Source organism: Hemicordylus capensis, chromosome 5 (assembly GCF_027244095.1).
Source record: "Hemicordylus capensis ecotype Gifberg chromosome 5, rHemCap1.1.pri, whole genome shotgun sequence".
NCBI classification, from domain to species: Eukaryota; Metazoa; Chordata; class Lepidosauria; order Squamata; family Cordylidae; genus Hemicordylus; species Hemicordylus capensis.
Genome location: NC_069661.1, coordinates 49,947,335 through 49,967,037, shown reverse-complemented (window position 1 = coordinate 49,967,037; position 19,703 = coordinate 49,947,335). Strand labels below are relative to the sequence as shown.

At 46.5% G+C, this 19,703-nt stretch overlaps 1 protein-coding gene across 8 annotated transcripts in view; it reads right to left on the bottom strand.

Moving 5' to 3' along the window:
* The window catches only part of JADE1 (jade family PHD finger 1), a 100,911-nt gene that overhangs the window by 38,554 nt on the left and 42,654 nt on the right, over window positions 1-19,703 (bottom strand). For all 8 annotated transcript variants that reach the window (XM_053253309.1, XM_053253305.1, XM_053253308.1 and 5 more), the window contains 4 exons: window positions 17,653-17,810; window positions 13,698-13,885; window positions 5,572-5,783; window positions 1,123-1,290 (listed from right to left, as the gene is read on the bottom strand). In XM_053253309.1, the coding sequence (XP_053109284.1) occupies window positions 1,123-1,290; window positions 5,572-5,783; window positions 13,698-13,885; window positions 17,653-17,810 (726 nt within the window). The remainder of the gene's footprint in view (window positions 1-1,122; window positions 1,291-5,571; window positions 5,784-13,697; window positions 13,886-17,652; window positions 17,811-19,703) is intronic.

Here is a 19,703-nt window from a genome sequence, read left to right as displayed (position 1 = left end):
ATATATATAGGGGGGCGGGGGCGGAGAGAACCAGCCACAGAATGGGAACCCGAGGCCTCTTCTTCTCCAGGTCTGCTTGCCTGCTCTAGCTAAGCCTGAAATGAATCCTCTATGGCCAGCCACGTCTCTGGCCGTATAGGCAGCTTGCCATCTTGCATACCCTGCCTGCCACTGCTCAGTGTCTTGTGAGGCTTCCAAGTGCTCTGATCACGCAAGATAGTGCTGCTGATGCTATGATAAGTGAGCTATCATTCCTAGCCTTGCTGTTGCCTTCTATTTCCAGAGAAATGCAGCTGGGGCAGCAGACTCACTCTGCCTGTTTGGCTGTGATTCTGTGATGTCATCCCTGATGCTGCCTGCCATGTTTGTCACTGCTGCATTATCACCATCGCTGCTGAACACACACACATCTTTCATGGTAAAACTTTATAAGAACAGCCCCTGCTGGAAGAGACCCAAGGCCTAAGGTCCTGTTTCTTACAGTGGCCTACCAGATACCTCTGAGAAGCCCACAGGCAAGAGCTGAGGACATGCCCTCTCTCCTGCTGTTGCTCCCCTACAACTCATATTTAGATAAATCTTGCTTCTTCGGCTGGAGGTGGCCTATAGCCTTCAGACTAATAGCAGTCGATAGACTTGTCCTCCATGAATTTATCTAAACCCTTCTTAAAGCCATCCAGGTTGTTGGCTGCCACCACATCTTGTGGCAGAGAATTCCATAGGTTAATTGTGTTGTGTGAAAAAGTACTTCCTTTTGTCAGTACTAAATTTCTTGGCAATCAGTTTCATGGGATGACCCCTGATTCTAGTGTAATGGGACAGGGAGAAAAATCTATCTCTTACCAATTTTCTCCACATCATACATGATTTTATAGACCTCTATCATATCTCCCCTCAGTCTTTTTTCTAAATTAAAAAGGCCCAAGTGTTATAGCCTTGCCTTGTAAGGAAGGTGCTCTAGGCCCCTGATCATCTTGGTTGTCTTCTTCTGCACCTTCTCCATTTCTATAATGTCCTTTCTAAGGTATGGTGACCAGAACTGTACACAGTACTCCAAATGTGGCCACACAATATTTTTCTAATAGAGCATCATAATATAAGTCAGTTGCCCAGTACACCTACCTCTGGAATCCAGAGGGCACAGCTAACGTGGACCCATTTAGTCCCACTGCGAGTTGGCTTCATGGCTCCGCCTTTCTTGGGACACAACAAACACTTTGGCTGAACACCAAGAGCGCAAGTTCGGCATAGCCAGCTGCCTTCCGGAACTTTTAGGATCCCATAGCATGCCTGTTATCTCAATGAAATAGAAGGGAAATGAAGAAAAGGGAGAGGGGAAAAAGAGAGAATGTGATCAAAATATTAACAGGTATTGATAAATAGAACATTTGTATGAGCTTATTAATACTTCTACAGTACTTTTGGTGTACAGAACTTTGTTAGCACAATCTACTCATTCATCCTCACAACAAATGTTTGAAGTAGGTAATCCTACAAATGGGGAACTGAGGCTGAGAAAGACTGACTTAGCCAATACCACCTAGGGAGTTTGTGGATGAGGAGGGATTTGAATTTCAGTTATAGGTAAGGTGGCGAAGAAGGACTAATCTTAAAATTTACTATGTCTGAACTCAGTATTGGATGCAGCAGCAATAATGTGTGTGCAACATTACACGCATCACAAAACCACACAAGTAGCTGGAGCACTCGTTGCCATTTTCACCATTGCAGAAGAAACAAGACTTTAAAAAAAAAAAAAAAGTATCATAGTGGCTTGTTTCTTTGGCAACAAGATCTGCTGCACCAGGAACTGCTGCAGAAACACTGCAAGGAAAACCTTGGCAGCACATGTGTTACTTTCATATGAATATACATGGCTACTTTTTAAAGAGTTCAGAGCATTCGCCCATCTAGCTCAGAGTTGTCTACACTGACTGGCAAACAACTCTTCAGAGGGCTGGGAAAGACCCTGAGACATGGCCTTTCCCAGCCCTAGGGGGAGAAGTCAGGGTTTGAGCTGAGACCTTCTGTAAGAAAAGCATATATTCTGCCACTAAGCCAGCGATTTCTAACAGGGGGGTATTAGTACCCCAGGAGTATTTGAAGGGCTCCCAGGGAGTACTCAGAGCCCTGCTTCCTCCCCACACTGCAGCTGCACTGCCCATAAGCAGTCTTATTGAAATTAGTGGGACAAGTTTACTTCAAATGGAAGTAACTTCGAAAAGGTTTATTTCAATGGGAGTACTTGTGAGTAACGTGGTCTGGATGGAAACTAATGACTTTGATTAGCCTGTCTTATAACTGTAACATTTAAATTTGGGTGCACATATTACACACACAGAAAACTATCTCTGGAGGGTACCTGAGCTGAAGGTTTGCGACAAAAGAGGTACACTCATTACAAAAGGTTGGGAACCCCTGCACTAAACTATGGTCCCTCCTCGAGCTCACACACTCCTTCTTTGGATAGCAACTATACATTTTTAAGTTAGAGCCAATGCAGCCAACTGCAATGACATAGTTATCACTTAAACTGCTTCCAAGAACTCTCCATAGCTTCAGTGATGCAAGATGGAAAATTTTCCAAAGGAAAATTTGGTAGTGGAAAATTTTCTGCTCCACACCACTGCCTGGCGTTATCAGGAATCAGCTAAGTATATCACTTGGACCATTCAAAAGCACCCATGCATAATCAATTGTGAGGTGTGGCCAAGCTGTATGTGAAGGCAGACATCACCATCCTCAGTCACACCAAACTTCACTCATATTTAGTGGAACAAACACTATACTAGTAGGAAACTGGAACAGGAAGTATAGGGGTAGACAGATGTAAGGCTTCTGGGAGCTACTTCTTTTTTGCCAGACCTTTGGGAGCTACCAACATGAAATAGCAGCTTGGGGAGGCAGAGTCAAACACAAAATGGTGGCTTAGGGAGCTGAAACCAGTTGCAAAATTTATTGTTAAAAATGACAGGTTCTGAAAACATTTGATTCAACAGAATAAGGGATTTGATATCAAAACCTCTGATTCCAAGAGGACTTTGCTGCAAAACTGGAGGGGAGCAAGAGAGGCTGCCCTGTAGGGAAATAAACTGGAGAGAAATGAATGGGAGAGGCCGCACATGCAACCCTGTATGGCGAAGAGATTAAAAAATGGCATGGTCATGCCCTCTCTCAGCCGGCCAATCAAATTTGTCTGTTTTGCAGCCCTAGAAGGGAAGGGAGGGGAAAGCAAGGCCAAAAGCCTTAAGAGCTGCTTCAGATAAGCCTGGGGAGCTAACTGATGCCTGCCCCAGTATAGAGGACTATCTTAACCAGCTGTGACAGGAAAGGGAAAGCAAACTACTGGCTGGGTTAATAATTAGCTTAACTGGAGTTAAGCCAGGACTCTGAAACTAAAAATAAGAACATGACATATTTATATCTGTGTCCACCTGAAAGATGAGAAGGTGAAACAAACAAACAAAAAATAGGGGGGGGGAGTACTCCAAGAGCACAAGTGCTATAGCTGTAGATACTGGCTCAACGTTTTCTCCAATGAAAGGGTGCCCACAGCTGTCACTAACATGGCTTCATGGTGTCTGCACAGTGCCTCGTCGGAAGCCTTTATCCAAGCTGCTGACCCTTTTTAACCTTGTATGGTTTAATGTAATCAAAGGACAGTAAGAATGGCTGCCAGCTTATCGAGAGGTCTGGTTGATAAAAAGAAGTCTAAAAACCATTTGGAAAGACAAACAATGGCTCTAAGGCACCCTGTCCTATGCAACATGTAAACACATTTATGCATCCTTATCCGTTATACCCTTTCCTTGCTTATCAGACAGCAATGACAAAAAGATATGCATTAACATGCTGGCGAAGAAACAGACCCATATTGTGGACTTTTCCCCAAACAGGAAACAGCCAGCCAAAAACACACACATCTAAATTTTCTCCTGTAATAAAAACGTTTCTTCATAGGCTGTCGTGCCCCTGATCATCTTGGTTGCCCTCTTCTGCACCTTTTCCAATTCTACAATGTCCTTTTAAAGATACAGTGACCAGAACTGTACACAGTACTCCAAATGTGGCTGCACCAAAAATTTGTATGAAGTCATAATATTAGCAGTTTTATTTTCAATCCCCTTCCTAATAATTCCTAGCATGGGATTTGCTTTTTTCACAACTTTCACACACTGAGCTGACACTTTCAACAAGCTTCCCACCACATCCCCAAGATCTCTCCCCTGGTCAGTCACTGACAACTCTGACCTCAGCAGCGTATATGCGAAGATGAGGTTTTTTGCCCCAATATGCATCACTTTACACTTGCGTACACTGAACCACATTTGCCATTTTGTTGCCCACTCACCCAATTTGGAGAAATCCTTTTGGAGTTCCTCATAATCTGTTTTGAATTTCACAACCCTAAATAATTCAGTGTCATTTACAAATTTGGCCACCTCGCTGCTTACCCCAACTTCTAGATCATTTATGAACATGTTAAATTTAAAGAGCACTGGTCCCACTTCTTATTTCCCTCCATTGTGAAACTGTCCATTTATTCCTACCCTCTGTTTCCTGTCCTTCAACCAGTTACCAATCCACAACTGAACCTGTCCCCTTATCCCATGACTACTAAGTTTACACAAGAGCCTTTGGAAGAGAACTTTGTCAAAAGCATGTTAGGATTCCAAGTATACTACTATGTAAACCAGATCACCTTTATCCACAAGCATACTGACACTCTCAAAGAGCTCGAAAAAGTTAGTGAGGCAACACTTGCCTTTGCAGAAGCCATGCTGGTTCTCCATCTGTAAAGCCTGTTTTTCTATATGTTTAAAAATTTTGTCCTTAAGTATGCTGCTTTCTATCAATTTACCCAACACAGAAGTTAAGCTAATTGGCTTATAGTTTCCCAGATCCCTCTGGATCCCTTTTTGGAAATCGGAGTTTAGCTACTTTCCAGTTCTCTAGTACAGAGTCTGATTCTAGGAACACGGTACATATTTTTGCTAGGAGATCAGCAATTTCACATTTGAGTTCCTTCAGAATTCTTGGGTGGATGCCATCTGGCCCTGGCAATTTGTTAATTTTTAATTTTTCAAGACAGTGTAGAACATCCTCTCTCGTCACCTCAAATTGGCCCACTAATAGTGATCTTCGAAACCTAGAAATCTATAAAAGCCAAAATACAGCCAAAATATTTGTATTTTCCAAGTTGTTATGCAGTTATCCCTCTGGCAGTTCCTGAGACTCAGAGCTTTCATTAAAAACAGTACATTTCTAGCTTTTATAATTCCCACACCTGAAGGCACGTTGGTATTTTCTAAGTACAACTTACAGGTCTGAGGGAGCCAGGGAGTGGCCTCCAATAGCCAGTACCAACACTTTGCTCAGAAATCCCGACTTCTCTTTCTGTCTCCCACCCTCTCATCCCTAGGCATATAATTCCTCCGATTCCCAGCCATTCCCCACCACCACCACCCAAAACTTTAGAGCCATCTGAAAGCCCCATTGCACCCTTCTAGTTAAAGTGAATCTATACAAACTAATCTCAGTATTAAGTATTGTTGCATCTGACTGCAGTACCTGATGAACGCAAATATTGCATTTGTCACAGAACACCATCTCATTGCCATCTTCACCATCTGGAGACTGACAGACATCGCAGACAACATCCTCATCATATTCAATTCCAAGTCCTTCCTCGGTCTCAATAGCATGATTCATGTTGTCATAGCATCGCTGTTCAAATTCTTCCATGATTCTCTCCATAGTATATTCATCCAGTTCAGGCATCCCTGGAAAATTCACCCAATGTTTTAAAATAATCAAAACATAAGCACCCAAAACACACAGGTTCTTATATCAACCTACAGGAAACCATATTTCTCTAATCAGGCTAAATGAAAATGAAAATCTCCCATTCAAAGACCTTCAGAACAACTGGTTAAGCAACAAACGTTAGCTAACAGGGAGGCTAACTAAAAATGCCAGGGAAGAATGGGGATCAGTTCAGTATGCTTTGAATATCAATGGCAGGCATGCTGTGCAGGCTTCCATTGGTGTTTCTGATCCATCCACACCACTGCAAGCCTCAAAGGAAGCGCCAATGGTCTTGCACAAAAGCACTCTTGTGCAAATACCTAAAGTTACACGTGCACACATGCTTTGGGAACACTACTTCCATTGTTTCCATGGACGTTGCATTCCTGAAGTGCCAAGTACAACTTCAGGCACTTTTTCAAGATAGCACTCTTGCGGAAGATCATTGGCGCGTCCTTCTATGTCTGTAGCAGCGCATGTCAATTGTCAATGCCAACAGAAGACTGTAAAGTATATCAGCCAGTGGAAACATAAGTAGTCAAACATACTGGACCAAAACAAAAACTTCAAAATCATTATGCTACCCTTATAAAAACAGATAAAAAGGAACATTGGTACTCACCGTGATGGTTTCTTCTTGCTGGTGTGGAAGAGGTCACCCAATGTGGGATTACATCTCTCCACATGCTCCAGGAGGCAGGAAGTAAGATTACTTATCTTTTAACTCACCGCCTGTGGGCGGATCTTCTCAGTTACTTAAACAGCTCTAGCTTCAGATAAAAGGAAAACGTGAACATTACTGTACAACAACCCAAGGGCCCCGATCCAACAAAGATGGGCATGCCCAAGGGAGTACGACCCTCAATCTAGAGAAAAAACAGATGGCAGAAAGAACATGAAGAAAAAGGCAACAAGCCCCCTCCTCAGGCAACAGATCCAGCCGACATAACCCCGGATGGGCCTTGGGTGACCTCTTCTACACTAGCAAGAAGAAACCTTCACGATGAGTACCAATGTTCCTTTCTCAGCTGGTGTAGGAGGTCACCCAATGTGGGGCATACCACAGCACACAACCACGGGTGGAAACAAGCCCCGGCTGGATGTATTGCCCAGGAAGGACCCGCTGCAACACCCTCCAGCCGAATGCCACCCTGGTCAAAGCATGGTCATCCAGCTTGTAGTGCTTAGAGAACGTGAACGGTGACTTCCAAGTGGCTGCCTTACAGATCTCCTCCAATGAAGCCAGAGTTGACAATGCAGTTGTCCGCGGACCTCATGGAGCGGGAAGTGATGTGGCGTGGTGCTGGGAGTCATATGCAGAAGCAATGCAGGCTCGAACCCACCGTGTGATCATAGCCGCCGACACCTTCGTTCCCATCTTGGACGCCCGGAAGGACACAAATAGCACGTCTGTCTTACAAAAGCTGTCCGTCTTGTCCAAGTATATTTTAAGCACCCACTGCATATCCAGCCTGTGCCATTCCTTCTCAGCATGTTTACGCAGATCTGGACAAAATGACGGTAAGTAAATGTCTGCCGAGCAATGAAAAGGCAAATTGACCTTGGACACAAACGACAGATCCGGGATGAGTCTCACCAAGTCCTTGGAGAAGATATACATGTTGTCTCTCATGGATAGGGCCTGCAATTCGGACACCCTTCTAGCTGATGTTATGACCACGAGAAAAACCACCTCCCAGGTCAGGAGCTGTAGTGGAACAGAGCACAGTGGTTCGAATAATGGAAACTGCAATCCCCAGAGAACTATGTGTAGGTCCCACACTGGGAAACAATGGCACACTGGCGGTGACAGCTGAATGGCCCCCCTCAGAAACTTCTGCAGAAGAGGGTGTTTGGCCTGATAAGAATGTTGATGTGGGAACAGCATCTGCACTAGGCACGCTGCCTGACGCTTGAGAGGGTTAGCCTTCAACACCAGCAACAAACCGTCCTGCAGAAACTCTAGTAGGTCTCTCAGCTTGCACTGGTCCAGCTGCAAAGACCGTCTAGCAGCCCACCATAAAAAGCTACGCCATGTCAACTGGTATCCAGTTCGTTGAAGCTTTCCTGGATCCCAGGATAGTATCAATCACCCCTGAAGACAGGTGCTCCCTCCTCAGGAGGAACCTCTCAGTCTTCAAGCGGTCAGCTGCAACCAGTCCGGATCTGGATGGACGATCAAACCCTGAGACAGCAGGTCTGCCTGACTTGGCACTCAGAGTGGGTTTCCCTCAGCCATCGCCATAATCTCGGAGAACCACAGTCTCCTGGGCCAGAATGGTGCTATCAGTATCAGAGACGCTGAAGTTTCCATAGACAGTGAGAAATCAGTGGTACAGGTGGAAACGCGTAGAGCAGACACAGAGGCCACGGTGTTAACAGAGTGTCCGTAGCTTCCACGCCGTGTGTAGGGAACTGCGAGAAAAATCTGTGCAGCTTGATGTTCTGCGAGGAGGCGAACAGGTCTCTCAGTGGCTCTCCCAGGCATTCTGTCAGCCACTGGAACACCTGCAGGTACAAACTCCTTTCTGCTGGATGGATTTCCTGGAGGCTCAACCAATCCGCCTGGGCATTGGATATCCACTCACATGATGAGCTGGAATTGATTGCAAGTGTATTTCTGCCAAGCTCAGACATTCCAACGCCTGCCGGTGAAGGGACCTGGACCTTGTCCCCACCTTGACAGTTTATGTGCACCTTTGTAGAGGTATTGTCCATGTGCAACAGGACATTCTTGCCTACTAAGAGGGGTCGGAAGCATCTCAGGGCCAGAAAGATCGCTCGAAGCTCCAGCCAGTTGATGTTGTACCGGGCTTTCTCCTTCGCCCAACGACCCTGCACCATCTTGTTCTGGCAATGCGCCCTCCAGCCTTTCAGGCTGGCGTCTGTGGTCAATAATAACCTGTCTGGTTCCAGGAAGGATTTTCCCTTGCAGAGGTTCTCTCAATGGGTCCACCAGGTGAGCGACTCTTGAAGGGTCTCCGTGATCGCCATCCGCCTGTCGCGCCGGAGGGCAATGCTGTGCTGAAAAGGGAGGAGAGCCAATTGAAGCTGGCATAGGTAGAGCCTGGCCCAGATGACTGAGTCTATGGCTGCCACCATGAGTCCCAGAAGTCTTGCCGTGTTAAGAGTGCTTGCCGAAGTCTTTGTGGACAGCGTCTGTGCTAGGGACGTGATGACGTCCATCCTGTCCTGTGGTAAGAAAAGATGACACTCCGAGGTGTCCACTATCACTCCCAGATGCATTAGGTGGCTCTTTGACTCATTTATCAGGAACCTATGGGTGCGGATAGTCAGCATGCTTCTCTGCAGAACCTCTCAGACCACACCCTTCGTGTTTGCCTGAATTAGAAGATCGTCCAAAAAACAATACAGGTGTACCCCCTTTGTTCTCAGGAGGGCCACTAGTGAGACCAGGATCTTTGTGAAGACCCGGGGTGCTGAAGGGCAGTGCCCAATACTGACAATGCGCCCCACCCCCCATGCAGCAGAAGTGAATGGATGGAGATATGCAGGTAGGCGTCCTGTAGGTCTATCGACGCTAGGAAGTCCCCTGCCTATAGAGCCTCTGAGACAGACCAAAGAGTCTCCATCCTAAATTTCTTTTTGACCACATATCTGCTGACCGGCCTCAGATTCAATAAGGCTCTTGCCAAACCGTCCTTCTTTGGGACTGTGAAAATTATTGAGTAGACCCCCTTGCCTTTCTGGTGCTAGGGAACCTGCTCTATGGCCTCTATGTCCAGAAGATGCTGTATAGCTTGTAGCAGTCCCCTGTGTTTTTTGATATTCCTTGACCTTGGCGTAAGTAGGAATCTGTCCCCTGGGTGGCTGGATAGTTCTATTTTGTAGACTTGTTGTACAACAGAGAGAGCCCATCTATCTGAGATGGATTCTCTCCAGGCGGGCCAGAAGTCCAACAGGTAGGCCCCCATCTTGTTGCACTGATTGTCAGGACTGCTGCTTAGGGCCCCTAGGCTGTGTCCCAAAGGACTGGCAGGGTGAAACCCTATCTGCCCTGGCCTCTGGGCCTGTTCCATTGTTGTTTAAATGGTATGAAGGATTCCTTCTGCCGGAACTGGGGCCTGAAGGCCCCGAGAATCTGAGTGGTCCTGCACGAGAATACTTTGTCTTCCCTTCTGTGGGCTGAAGGCAGGGCCTTGCACTTGTTCTTAGTCTCCACTAGGACCTCCTTTAGGGCCTCATCGCAGAAGAGCTCCCCCACACACACACACACCCCACATAGGGTACTGCTGCCAGGTTGGATCTAGACGTGTTGTCCACCTTCCAATATTTTAACCAAATATTATGCCTAGCCAGGTCACCCGCACTGACTGCACGGGCTGAGAATACTATCTAGCATGGCATCTGCTGTGAAGGCAGCCACTCTGTAGGCATAGTAACTTGCGTCTCATCCTGGCTGGGTTGGTGGGTGGTTCATTAAGGAGCTCATCTATCCAATGTACTGAAGCTCTGGACACTAGAGAGGATGTGGAGTCGGCTCTAATGGCCATTGTCGAGGACTCGTGGGCCCTGCGCAGCACGGATTCTGCCTTCTTGTCTGCCGGGTCTTTGAATGAAGAGTCCCCGTCTCTGGGGACCACCACACCACTGAGGAGTGCCCTGAAAGGTGCATCCATGAGGGGGACCTTAAGCAAATTCAAGGTTTCGTCAAAATTATAAAGTTTATTAGCCAGCGCAGAGGACCTTTTGGAGGTGGACATGGAGGTCCACTCTTCCTTGATCATATCTGTGAAGCCCTCTGGCATCACTGATTTTGTCTGGAGGGGTTTGAGTTTTGGGAGGACCAGAGACCCCTTGGATACTGAGGTACCTTGATCAATGGGGGCTGGCTTTAAGCCAAGCGCAGCTATAGATTGGTTAATGAGAGGCTGAAAATCCTCCATGAGTGACACGATGAACGAAGGTTATACAGATTTGGTCCTGCATGCTCTGGTAGCTTGCCCTCCTCTGTGGAAGATGAATCAAGGTTGGGGCCACTCTGCATTGAGCCGGCTCTGTCCTTCCCGGGGCTAAAGAGGTCGTGGGAGTCCTCCCCAGAATCCTTGGAAGACCTCATCTCCCTACTCCTTTTTAGGGACACGTTTGGCTCCAGGGCCCCTATACTTCTTGCAAAGGGGTTCATCCTCCTAGGAATCTGAGGACGAAGAGTCATCCTTGTGCCTCTTGAGAGATTGGGCAAGGTCCTGCTCCTTCAGGGCTGCAGCCAGCGATTTTTGCACAGCCTCCTGGATCCAGCCCCTCCAGACTGCCGGGTCAGTCTAGACTTCTGTGATGGGGAATCCTCAACTGGGGGCTCCAGAGGTAAACAGGAGCCTTTGCGCACCCCCCCCCCGGATGGCTCTAATCTTACCGCGGCTTGCTGTGCGGGGTTTCCAGGGTGGTTCTGCTGCTTTCTCCGTGCCTCCATGTTGTCTTCCCCACTGCTCTTTCCCCTCCAAATCCGACTGGCTCTGCTGCGGCCAAGTGGCTGGCTGGTTTGCCAGGGGCAGTCTCTGCGCTGGAGACTGGGTTTCCCCTTGGCATGCAGGGAGGCAAGGGAAAGAATGAGAGGGGGCAAGGAAGCCTCCTTGGACAGCCTCTCCTCCGTCCAGTCCGGGGACGCTTCCAGGGCTGCTGTGGAGGATAGCAGGCATCCATGTTCGAGAGCCGGCGCTTCCTTTGGCGTTTCCTTTGCCCCGACGCCAGAGAGGGCCAGTGGTGTTGATTGTGCCCGGACTCCTCGAGCTCTTTTTCAGGTCAGTTTTCGGGGGGTGAGGTGAGCCACTGTGGCCCATTGGCACCAGCGAGGCTACCTCCCTCTGCAGCTATCTTCACAGTGTGCTGTCTGCTCTCCCATGGTTTCAGTGAGAAAAGCTAGTGCTAGTGCTGAGCGAGCCCCTCCCTGAAGACCAGAATGCTGAGCAGTCTCTTAGCGGGCACTGGCTGAAGGGAAAGGAAGGAGGGTGGGCAGCGGAGAATGGGGAGAATCCCCGGAAAAGGAGAGGCAGGAAACTGTCAATAGTGAGGAAAGAAGAAATAAAGGTGTTGTGTGTGTGTATAGCGGAGGCAAGTGGAGACAAACAAGGTCAGATCAGGAGAAAAAAGATCGGAGACGAGATAATGAAAGTGAAACCAGCTAAGAGAAGAAGCGAGCTGAGTGAGTATGACTCTATGGAGCAGAGGCAGGAAGTAAACTGAGAGGATCTGCCCATAGGCGGTGAGTTAAAGGATCTTCACTTCCTGCCTCTTGGAACACATGGAGGGACGTAATCCCATGTTGGGTGACCTCCTACACCAGCTGAGAATGGTTACATTTCTTGTACAGAGGTTTAACATCCAGGTATTTAGCTATCTAAAGAGTCAGCTGATCCCAAGGTTCTCTTAACAATTATCACTACTTCAGAAATACCTTAGTATGTTTCTCTTTGCAAAACAGTATCCCTTTGTAAGGAAAAGGGATGGGAAAGGGGGAAACAAAGCCTTTCTAAGCTTTGTTTTAAAAGAGACAACACTGTTCTGCACTTTAGATAGTTTGTTTTATCTCAGCTATTTCACAGTTGCCCCTTAATGGATTAATAAGGGCTTTTAAAAATGATCCTGGATGCTTTTAGACTGGCCTTTTGGTTTTACCAATGAATTGCTGCTTCAGAATAAATGGCAGCAATTTTTAAAAAGTCAACTGGAACAATTGTCAGAAGCTTATTACTGTATTGCCATCAGTGGGGATATGCCAAACATTTGTGCACATGCCTAAAAGCATGTGAGGGTCAAACTGGTATTGAAGTGTTGCTCTGGTAGCAGCAGCAGGGCCATGGGTGTAGCGCCCACTGGACAAATAGGGACAAATGTCCCTGGGCACAGAGGGTCAGGGGGCCCCCAAGCAGGACGTCCCTGCCCTGCCGCTGTGGCTGGCCGGGTTCTCCACCAGCCTCTCCAGTTGAACTGTGCAGCTGCCGCCCCTGCCCCACAGCTGCTATTTGTGTTCGCCGGGGGGGGGGGGGGAGCCAGGCGGCGAGTGTTGTGGCCAGCCAGCTGGCCTCTCCATCTGAACTGCGTGCCTGCGCAGTTCAATATGGAGTCACATGCCTGTGATGTCATGGGCATGTGACTCCATATCGAACTGTGCAGGCACGCAGTTCGGACGGAGAGGCTGGTGGAAATGCCAGCTGGCTGGCCACATTACCCGTCGCTGCCATCACCACCATTTGGCCCACCCCACGCACCCAGGCCAACACAGATAGAGACGGTGGGGCAGGGCAGGGGCAGCAACGGGGCAGGGCAGGTGCGACAGGGAGGTTTTGTTGTCCCGCCCCCTTGTGTCTGATGTCAGACGCAGGGGGCGTGTCTTAGGGGGCTGGGGAAGTGCACGCTTTGCACGCAATGGGGAGACCCCCTAATAAGATTTTGTCCCCTGGCCCTCAGAGGGTCTTGCTATGCCCCTGGGCAGGGCGCATATCACTGCCCTGCTCGCACCCTAGTAATCTACCATCCGAAAGCAACTGTCTCACCCTGCCTCATGAAAGTTCTGCCCCCAGTCATAGGAATTGAAACTTTGGGAAGATACCCATCACCTTCCTAATCTACAATATAGGAGAACTGTGAGCATGCCCATTTGTGCCGATTTTCTCTTAAGTTGGTCCCCATATTCCCCTCTTGTTCTTCACCACTCCAAGTCCAGAAATACACAGATTGTTTGTAAGTACACTTTTCTCCCTGTCTGTCTAGAATATGCAGCTTGATTACAGACAACATGATGATTATAGATAATATGACATGGCAGCTGTTCTACCACCACCTGGCCTGATCCCTTTCTCTATTCAGCTTCTCTCTCCCCACCCCCCTCATCGCTCACCCAGAAGCTGATTGTAATTGGATGTTGCCCTCACCCATTTCTTTGAATTCTTCGTTGGCCAGCTCCAACCATGCGACATCCATATAATTCAGGTCATAGCGACACACACTTTCCGCCAAAGTTCGAATGTCAACATAGCCTAGCTCAGGGGGCTCAGAACCTGAGGAAAGGATGTACTTCCGAGGTCTCGTAAATATGACTGCTTTTGTCTCCGACATAACTCTGAAAGTGCAGTAAACAAGAGGTGTTAATTACACTAGGTTTTAATCCTCTTGAAAGTGGCAAAACCTCAATTCTGCAATGCAATTACTGCCAGAGGCTACAAATTACTACACAGCAAAAGAAATCATGCTCATCCTCCATTAAATGGAATGGCTACAGAAATAAAAACATACTAGGGGAATATAACACAAAAATTGGTATTCATTTTCGTTTTAAAAGTAACCCACTGAGGGGTTTTTTTAAACTTCACTTGGTATCCTAACATATTAACAGATATAAAGACTAATAATAATTCTTGCATTTAATAATAGAGCAAAGGAATATAAAGAACGCAGCATAAAAGGTAAGAACAGAGCTCGATAAAATTTTGCATGACCAGCTGGCCCCACAGGATAGATATGAGTGCGCACATCTTCCCTTCCCCTCATGTTGCATTCCTTAATCGGGGGGGGGGGGGGGGAGGCTCATCTGAACTGCTCTCCCACATGTGATCCAACAGATCACAAGCATCTTTAAAGTGTTTTAATTAGGAGGCACAACAAGACGAAAAAATAACTGCCAAATTTAACTAAGCTTCAATTAATAAAATTTATTTTTGCCTCAGGAAAGTTCTGGGATCTCGATAGTGCACAGGGATGGAAGATATCATATTGAAAATAAGTTTGGTGGCCCAAGATTTTCTAAAGATACATATAGATACACACACACACACACACACAGAGAGAGCGCACACAAATGTGGTACTCGACGGAAAACCATGCTGGGTGAGGCACGACTGACGTTTCTGGGACTCAAAGACCGTGGGCCAATCTGAAGAATACTCGGACCACTACATGAGGAGGGACACGAATGTACATGCCCCCCTCCCCCTCTTAGTATACTGTTCCAATTCACATAATCACATGCATCTGCTTTAATACAACATTTAAACTACATGCAAGGGCAGTGCGAACACCCACCACCACCCACCCACAGTTATGCCAGTACTCCATGAGGGAAGACAGGACTGCAAATTCATTGTAGGTTGGGTGGAACCAGTCAGGTACATTGTTTGAACTCGCCCTGCAAGGATTCTCCCTCTTCTGTTCTCAGTAGTGAGAAAGGAAAGGCTGACAGTAAGAGGGCTTTAAAATATATACAGCATGATGCAGTCCCACTACAGGCACAGGACGCATGCATGGAAAATTCCCATAGGCTCAAGAGAGCCCTGTTTTCTCCCTGCAGTCTGAGAAAACTGCACCAATGTTGGCTCTAAAAATAGTAATCTTCAGAGTCCTACTTCTGTATTTATATCCTTTTAATAGGGCCCAGATGCTTGCAAGACATTCTTACCTTATTTTAAAAAGATGTAAGCATGAGAGTGTAAAAATGTGAAGATGAAAGATAAAAGCAGCCAAAATAGCAGCAATTAGCTTCCATAAGTATACAGATTTGAATAAAGACAAATCATTGTTATAAACCACTCTCTTTCTGGTTGAATCTAAATTTAAAAAGTATTAGTTCTATACCATTTAGAAGATTTGTGTAGGACCAGAACTAGGTTTGGAGTCTGGGCTAGATTACATTTTCAACCATTCTGCAATCATAGATCTGCGTCATAACATAAGGACACATTTCAAATTTGGATGCCGACATTAAGTTAATTTAGCCTGCAAGTCAGGTGAAAGAAATATGGGATAGGCCTCATGATAGGAACAAGGGCTGAGGTTGGAGGCACAAGATTTATCTGCATTTGTCCTGCACTTGTCACAAAGAAACCTTATATCTAGCAATAAGAAAAAGCCTATTCTGTAATCTAACAAATTATACAAATTGAGTTGATCTGTATTAAGATGCATGACAGTGGCTTCATTTCAGTTGAATGTGAAAGAATTTGGAATTCTCTGAAGTGCTTTTTGTTGGTTAAGCTTTGGGATTTGGGATTTTTAGGTGAAAAAATGGAGAACACATATGTAAGAGAGAGTGGGCCCTGTCAGATGCAACACAGAGCCAGAGCAGCTTGCAACCAAGCTTCCGAACACAAGCAGACCATTCCCTCCACAGATGACCGACAGCAGTGTGGTTTGTTTTGCTGCTGGGTGGTTTCCTTGGCCCTTCCCGCCACCATTTGCCCAATCCATGGCTGTTATTCGGCTGCTCTGTGCCCGCCTCTCTTGCTAAGCCAAGAATAAACCACGGGGGGCTGGTTCGGACACAATGCAGTGGCAAATCCAACCTTGCCTGAAACAATCAAGTCAACTGTAAACCTTGGGTACAAATGTTGGCTTGTGTGGCAAAATTGAACCTTGGGTGAATTTGGGAGGCACATTTGGAAGGGAAAGCGCAGTGGGGATTTTCACAGTAGAGGTTCCACGTTGCATCTGAAAGCACCCAGTGACTGAGGGTCACAGGAAAGTCTGCAAGCTAGACTTACTGCAGATTAGTGGTGTGCACGGAACCGGCAACTGCCAGTTCGAAGGGGATGGGATACCTTTAAGGACCAGGGAGGGTGCTATTCCCTCACCCCCAACCATGTTTCCCCCGCCAGCACTGTCTATCAAACGGACACTTCCGGCCTGCAACGTACTGCGGCAGCAAGGAGGTACGCTGCCGGCCCGCAAGAACGTTTTGATGGACAGCATCACTGGGGAAAACACAGTGTGGGAGGGTGTAAGAACACCCTCACCTTAAAAGTACCCCCCCCCCCGCGCCAACCTTTGAACTGGTGGAACCACCAGACATTCAAACTGGTTCGGAGATCTGTAAAAGGGCCTCCGAACTGGCTCCATGCACATCCCTATTGCAGATTCCACCACAATAACCAAAAGTCTTATTTACACGGTCACATATTTGTAAATCTTCAGCAGTGTTTAGCAAGACATTATCAGTATGTGTTTATTTTTCTCAGCAACCAGAGTGCTAGAAACTAGCTGTGTTTTGTAAATGAAAACTGAAATTATAATTATTCCCTGCAAGGATGAATTCAAACAGCCTTTTAGCAGACAGATTTCCGTGAAACTGCCCCAGGTGAAGTCACTGATTTGTGCTCTACTTCCAGATGTTGTGGGAAAGCAAGTTCCTTATTAAGGGTTGTATTTACTTGCCTGTGACGTTCACCCATTAGCTGAACAGGCATTAAAAGAAACATTGGGCATGCTTGCAATGAACACTGCAACAAGTCTGCTGGATCGGAAGTACTTCTTTTCAAGCGGCAGACAGAAGACCTCCCTCTGCCAGCAGATCTAGTGATAAGCAAGAATCCCAGTCTGCCATGTGAAGTGCTTACTCACAAGTAGATTTGCTGGTCAGGAGGGCTTGGCTCCAGCCCAGGCTGCTATTTGAAATGGAGCCTCAGCAATCTCTCAGGGCAATCGGTTAGCTGGCAAGGACTCCATTTCAAGGAGCAGACGGGACCCTAGTCACCAGGAGATTTCCTTATTAGTAAGCAACTCAACATGCTGTTTCACATGGCAGGTTGGAGTGATTATTCATAAGTAATTCCTGTGTTGCCTTTTCATAAGGGCAAACTGTACAAACCCAAAGAACAGAAGGAGAACAATCCTAAGAGAGGAAGAACAGCTTGTCCCTCTGATTCCCAGAAAGTTCCAGGGCGGTGAAAACAGATTCCCAGATCTATATGATTATGTGTGATTAGAAAGAATGCTGCTGCAGTTCAATAAAAGTTCAAGACTGTAGGCACCTGAAAGCACAAGCCTAGCATCTATAAGATGAGGCTGGTGAGGGGTGATTTTTCTTTTTGTATGATGGGTGACTACACCAAACTATACCTGGCTACTGGCTCTGGGATGGTCCCTGGACTGACCAGCACCTGAACACCTTTCTCCCACTCCTGTCTCCAGGGATCCGCTAGCACATAGTATTCATCGGGGTTTAGCTGGTAAGAGTCAGGCAGCTTCATGGCAGTGATCAGGTCCGTTCTGAACACCTGCAAAGAAAGGAAGTGAGAGAGAGAAAAGGGATGAGACACTGATATTTGATACTGACACTCTATGATTTACAGCTCCAGGGTAACCATGGAGCACAGTGCATAACAAGGACACCGTATCAGCACTCAACTAACATGGCCTATTAAGAGGCTAGACAGTGAACCACATCAGCATGCTGAAACAGAGAGGTGGGGGGGCCGGGCACTGTTTGGACTTAGGGCCTATAGTTCTATTAACTGCCTCCACGTTTACATGACATAACCCAGTTCCTGTGCAGTGCAAAGGAGCATTCGTTGCCATCAAGTTCAATAAAGATTTCAGAGGCTCAAAGCCTCCTCAGATAGACCCCCAAACAAAGTGCTGCTCCTCAATACAAAAAGGCCTAATCCTTGTCCTCCTCAGGTCTGCCATTGTCTAAACATCCAGTACATTAAAGGAGAGCAGGAACAAATCAGGTGCTGCCCAAATGGCCAGTTCCACTACTGGAGTCCTTACTACGCGAAGCAATCAAGTGTAGTAGTTGGACCAGAACTGAGGAGACCCAAATTCAAATCCCTTCAGCCATGAAACTCACTGAGTGACTCTGGGCCAGTCACTTATCTCTCAGCCTAACCTACCTCACAGGATTGTTATGAGGATAACACACTCTGGGCTCGTTGGAGCAGGATATAAAAGTAAATAAATTATGCTCTATATATTTCACACGATCAGAGCCAAAGATTCAAATGTCCCTATAGCCAGGTGACAGAGAGCACAAGCTTTGCATAAGATCCCAGGTTCAGACCCCAACATCTCTAGCGAAAAGCATCTCAGTAGGGCTGGCAAGGACTTTTGCTTGAGAGCAGTTGTCAGTCAGAATACTGAGATAAATGTTCCACCGGTCAATAAGAATGCAGCTCCTTACATCTCCAAAAACCCAAAATCACAGCTCCATAATACTGAGAACTCTAATTTGGTGACCCCTAATTTCTCCAAAGACATTTTAACACACCATCTACTTCAGTAAGAACCAGGATACATAACATGGGTGGCAGCAAGCAATGCACAGTGTAGCTCAGGTAATTAATAAGCCCAGAAAGAATGTCAGTTAAATTTATACTCTCTACAACAGAATCTGATTAAATTAAAAGATAGTGCATTGCCATTTTCAAGTCCAGCCCACCTAAAGCTGCTCCTACTGAAATTAATTAACATCCCCACCACCACAACCAAAAAATGATTTTTCATAGAAGCAATAGCTTTTGGATTGAGTTCTGAAAGTTGCTTTCCCTAAGATTAGCGCCTGATTTTCAGGTTATTTTTTGTATGGTAAAAGTAACTCCAAGCTGAGTATTTAAGGAGCGTGGTAGACCTTTTAAATCCCCACTCAATCATAAAATGTTTTTTGTTTTTAAAAACCATGTTTAACTTTGTGAGATGCTTGTGGTAAAACCATCTTACAAAGGTAAATAGTTTTTTTGAATGCATTTTGATGTGGCGAGAGTCAATGGCCAACATCCACACTAATGGTGTACTTGTGCACTGGGAAGAAGCATCCCTGCTGCAGAGAGCTTCTGGAGTGCTGCACAGTTACCATGCAAGGGGAGAGCAATTTTCACCAATCCCACCTTCACATGCAGCACCCAAAGATATGTCCCCGAGGGTCACACAGCCCACAAGGAAATATTTTCAGCTGGCACAGAGGAAGAAGGGAATCTGTGAAAATTGCTCACCTCTTGTGCAATAAGCATGCAGCACTCCAGAAGCACACAGAGAGCTTCTGGAGCTTTGGAAGCACATGAAGAGTTCCCAGAGCTCATTTCTTAAGAGGCCAGAATCCTTCCTGCTGGGAATAACTGAAAGAGAGTTCTCTAGATGGAATTTAACATTTTTTATGTATGCAACCATGGCGG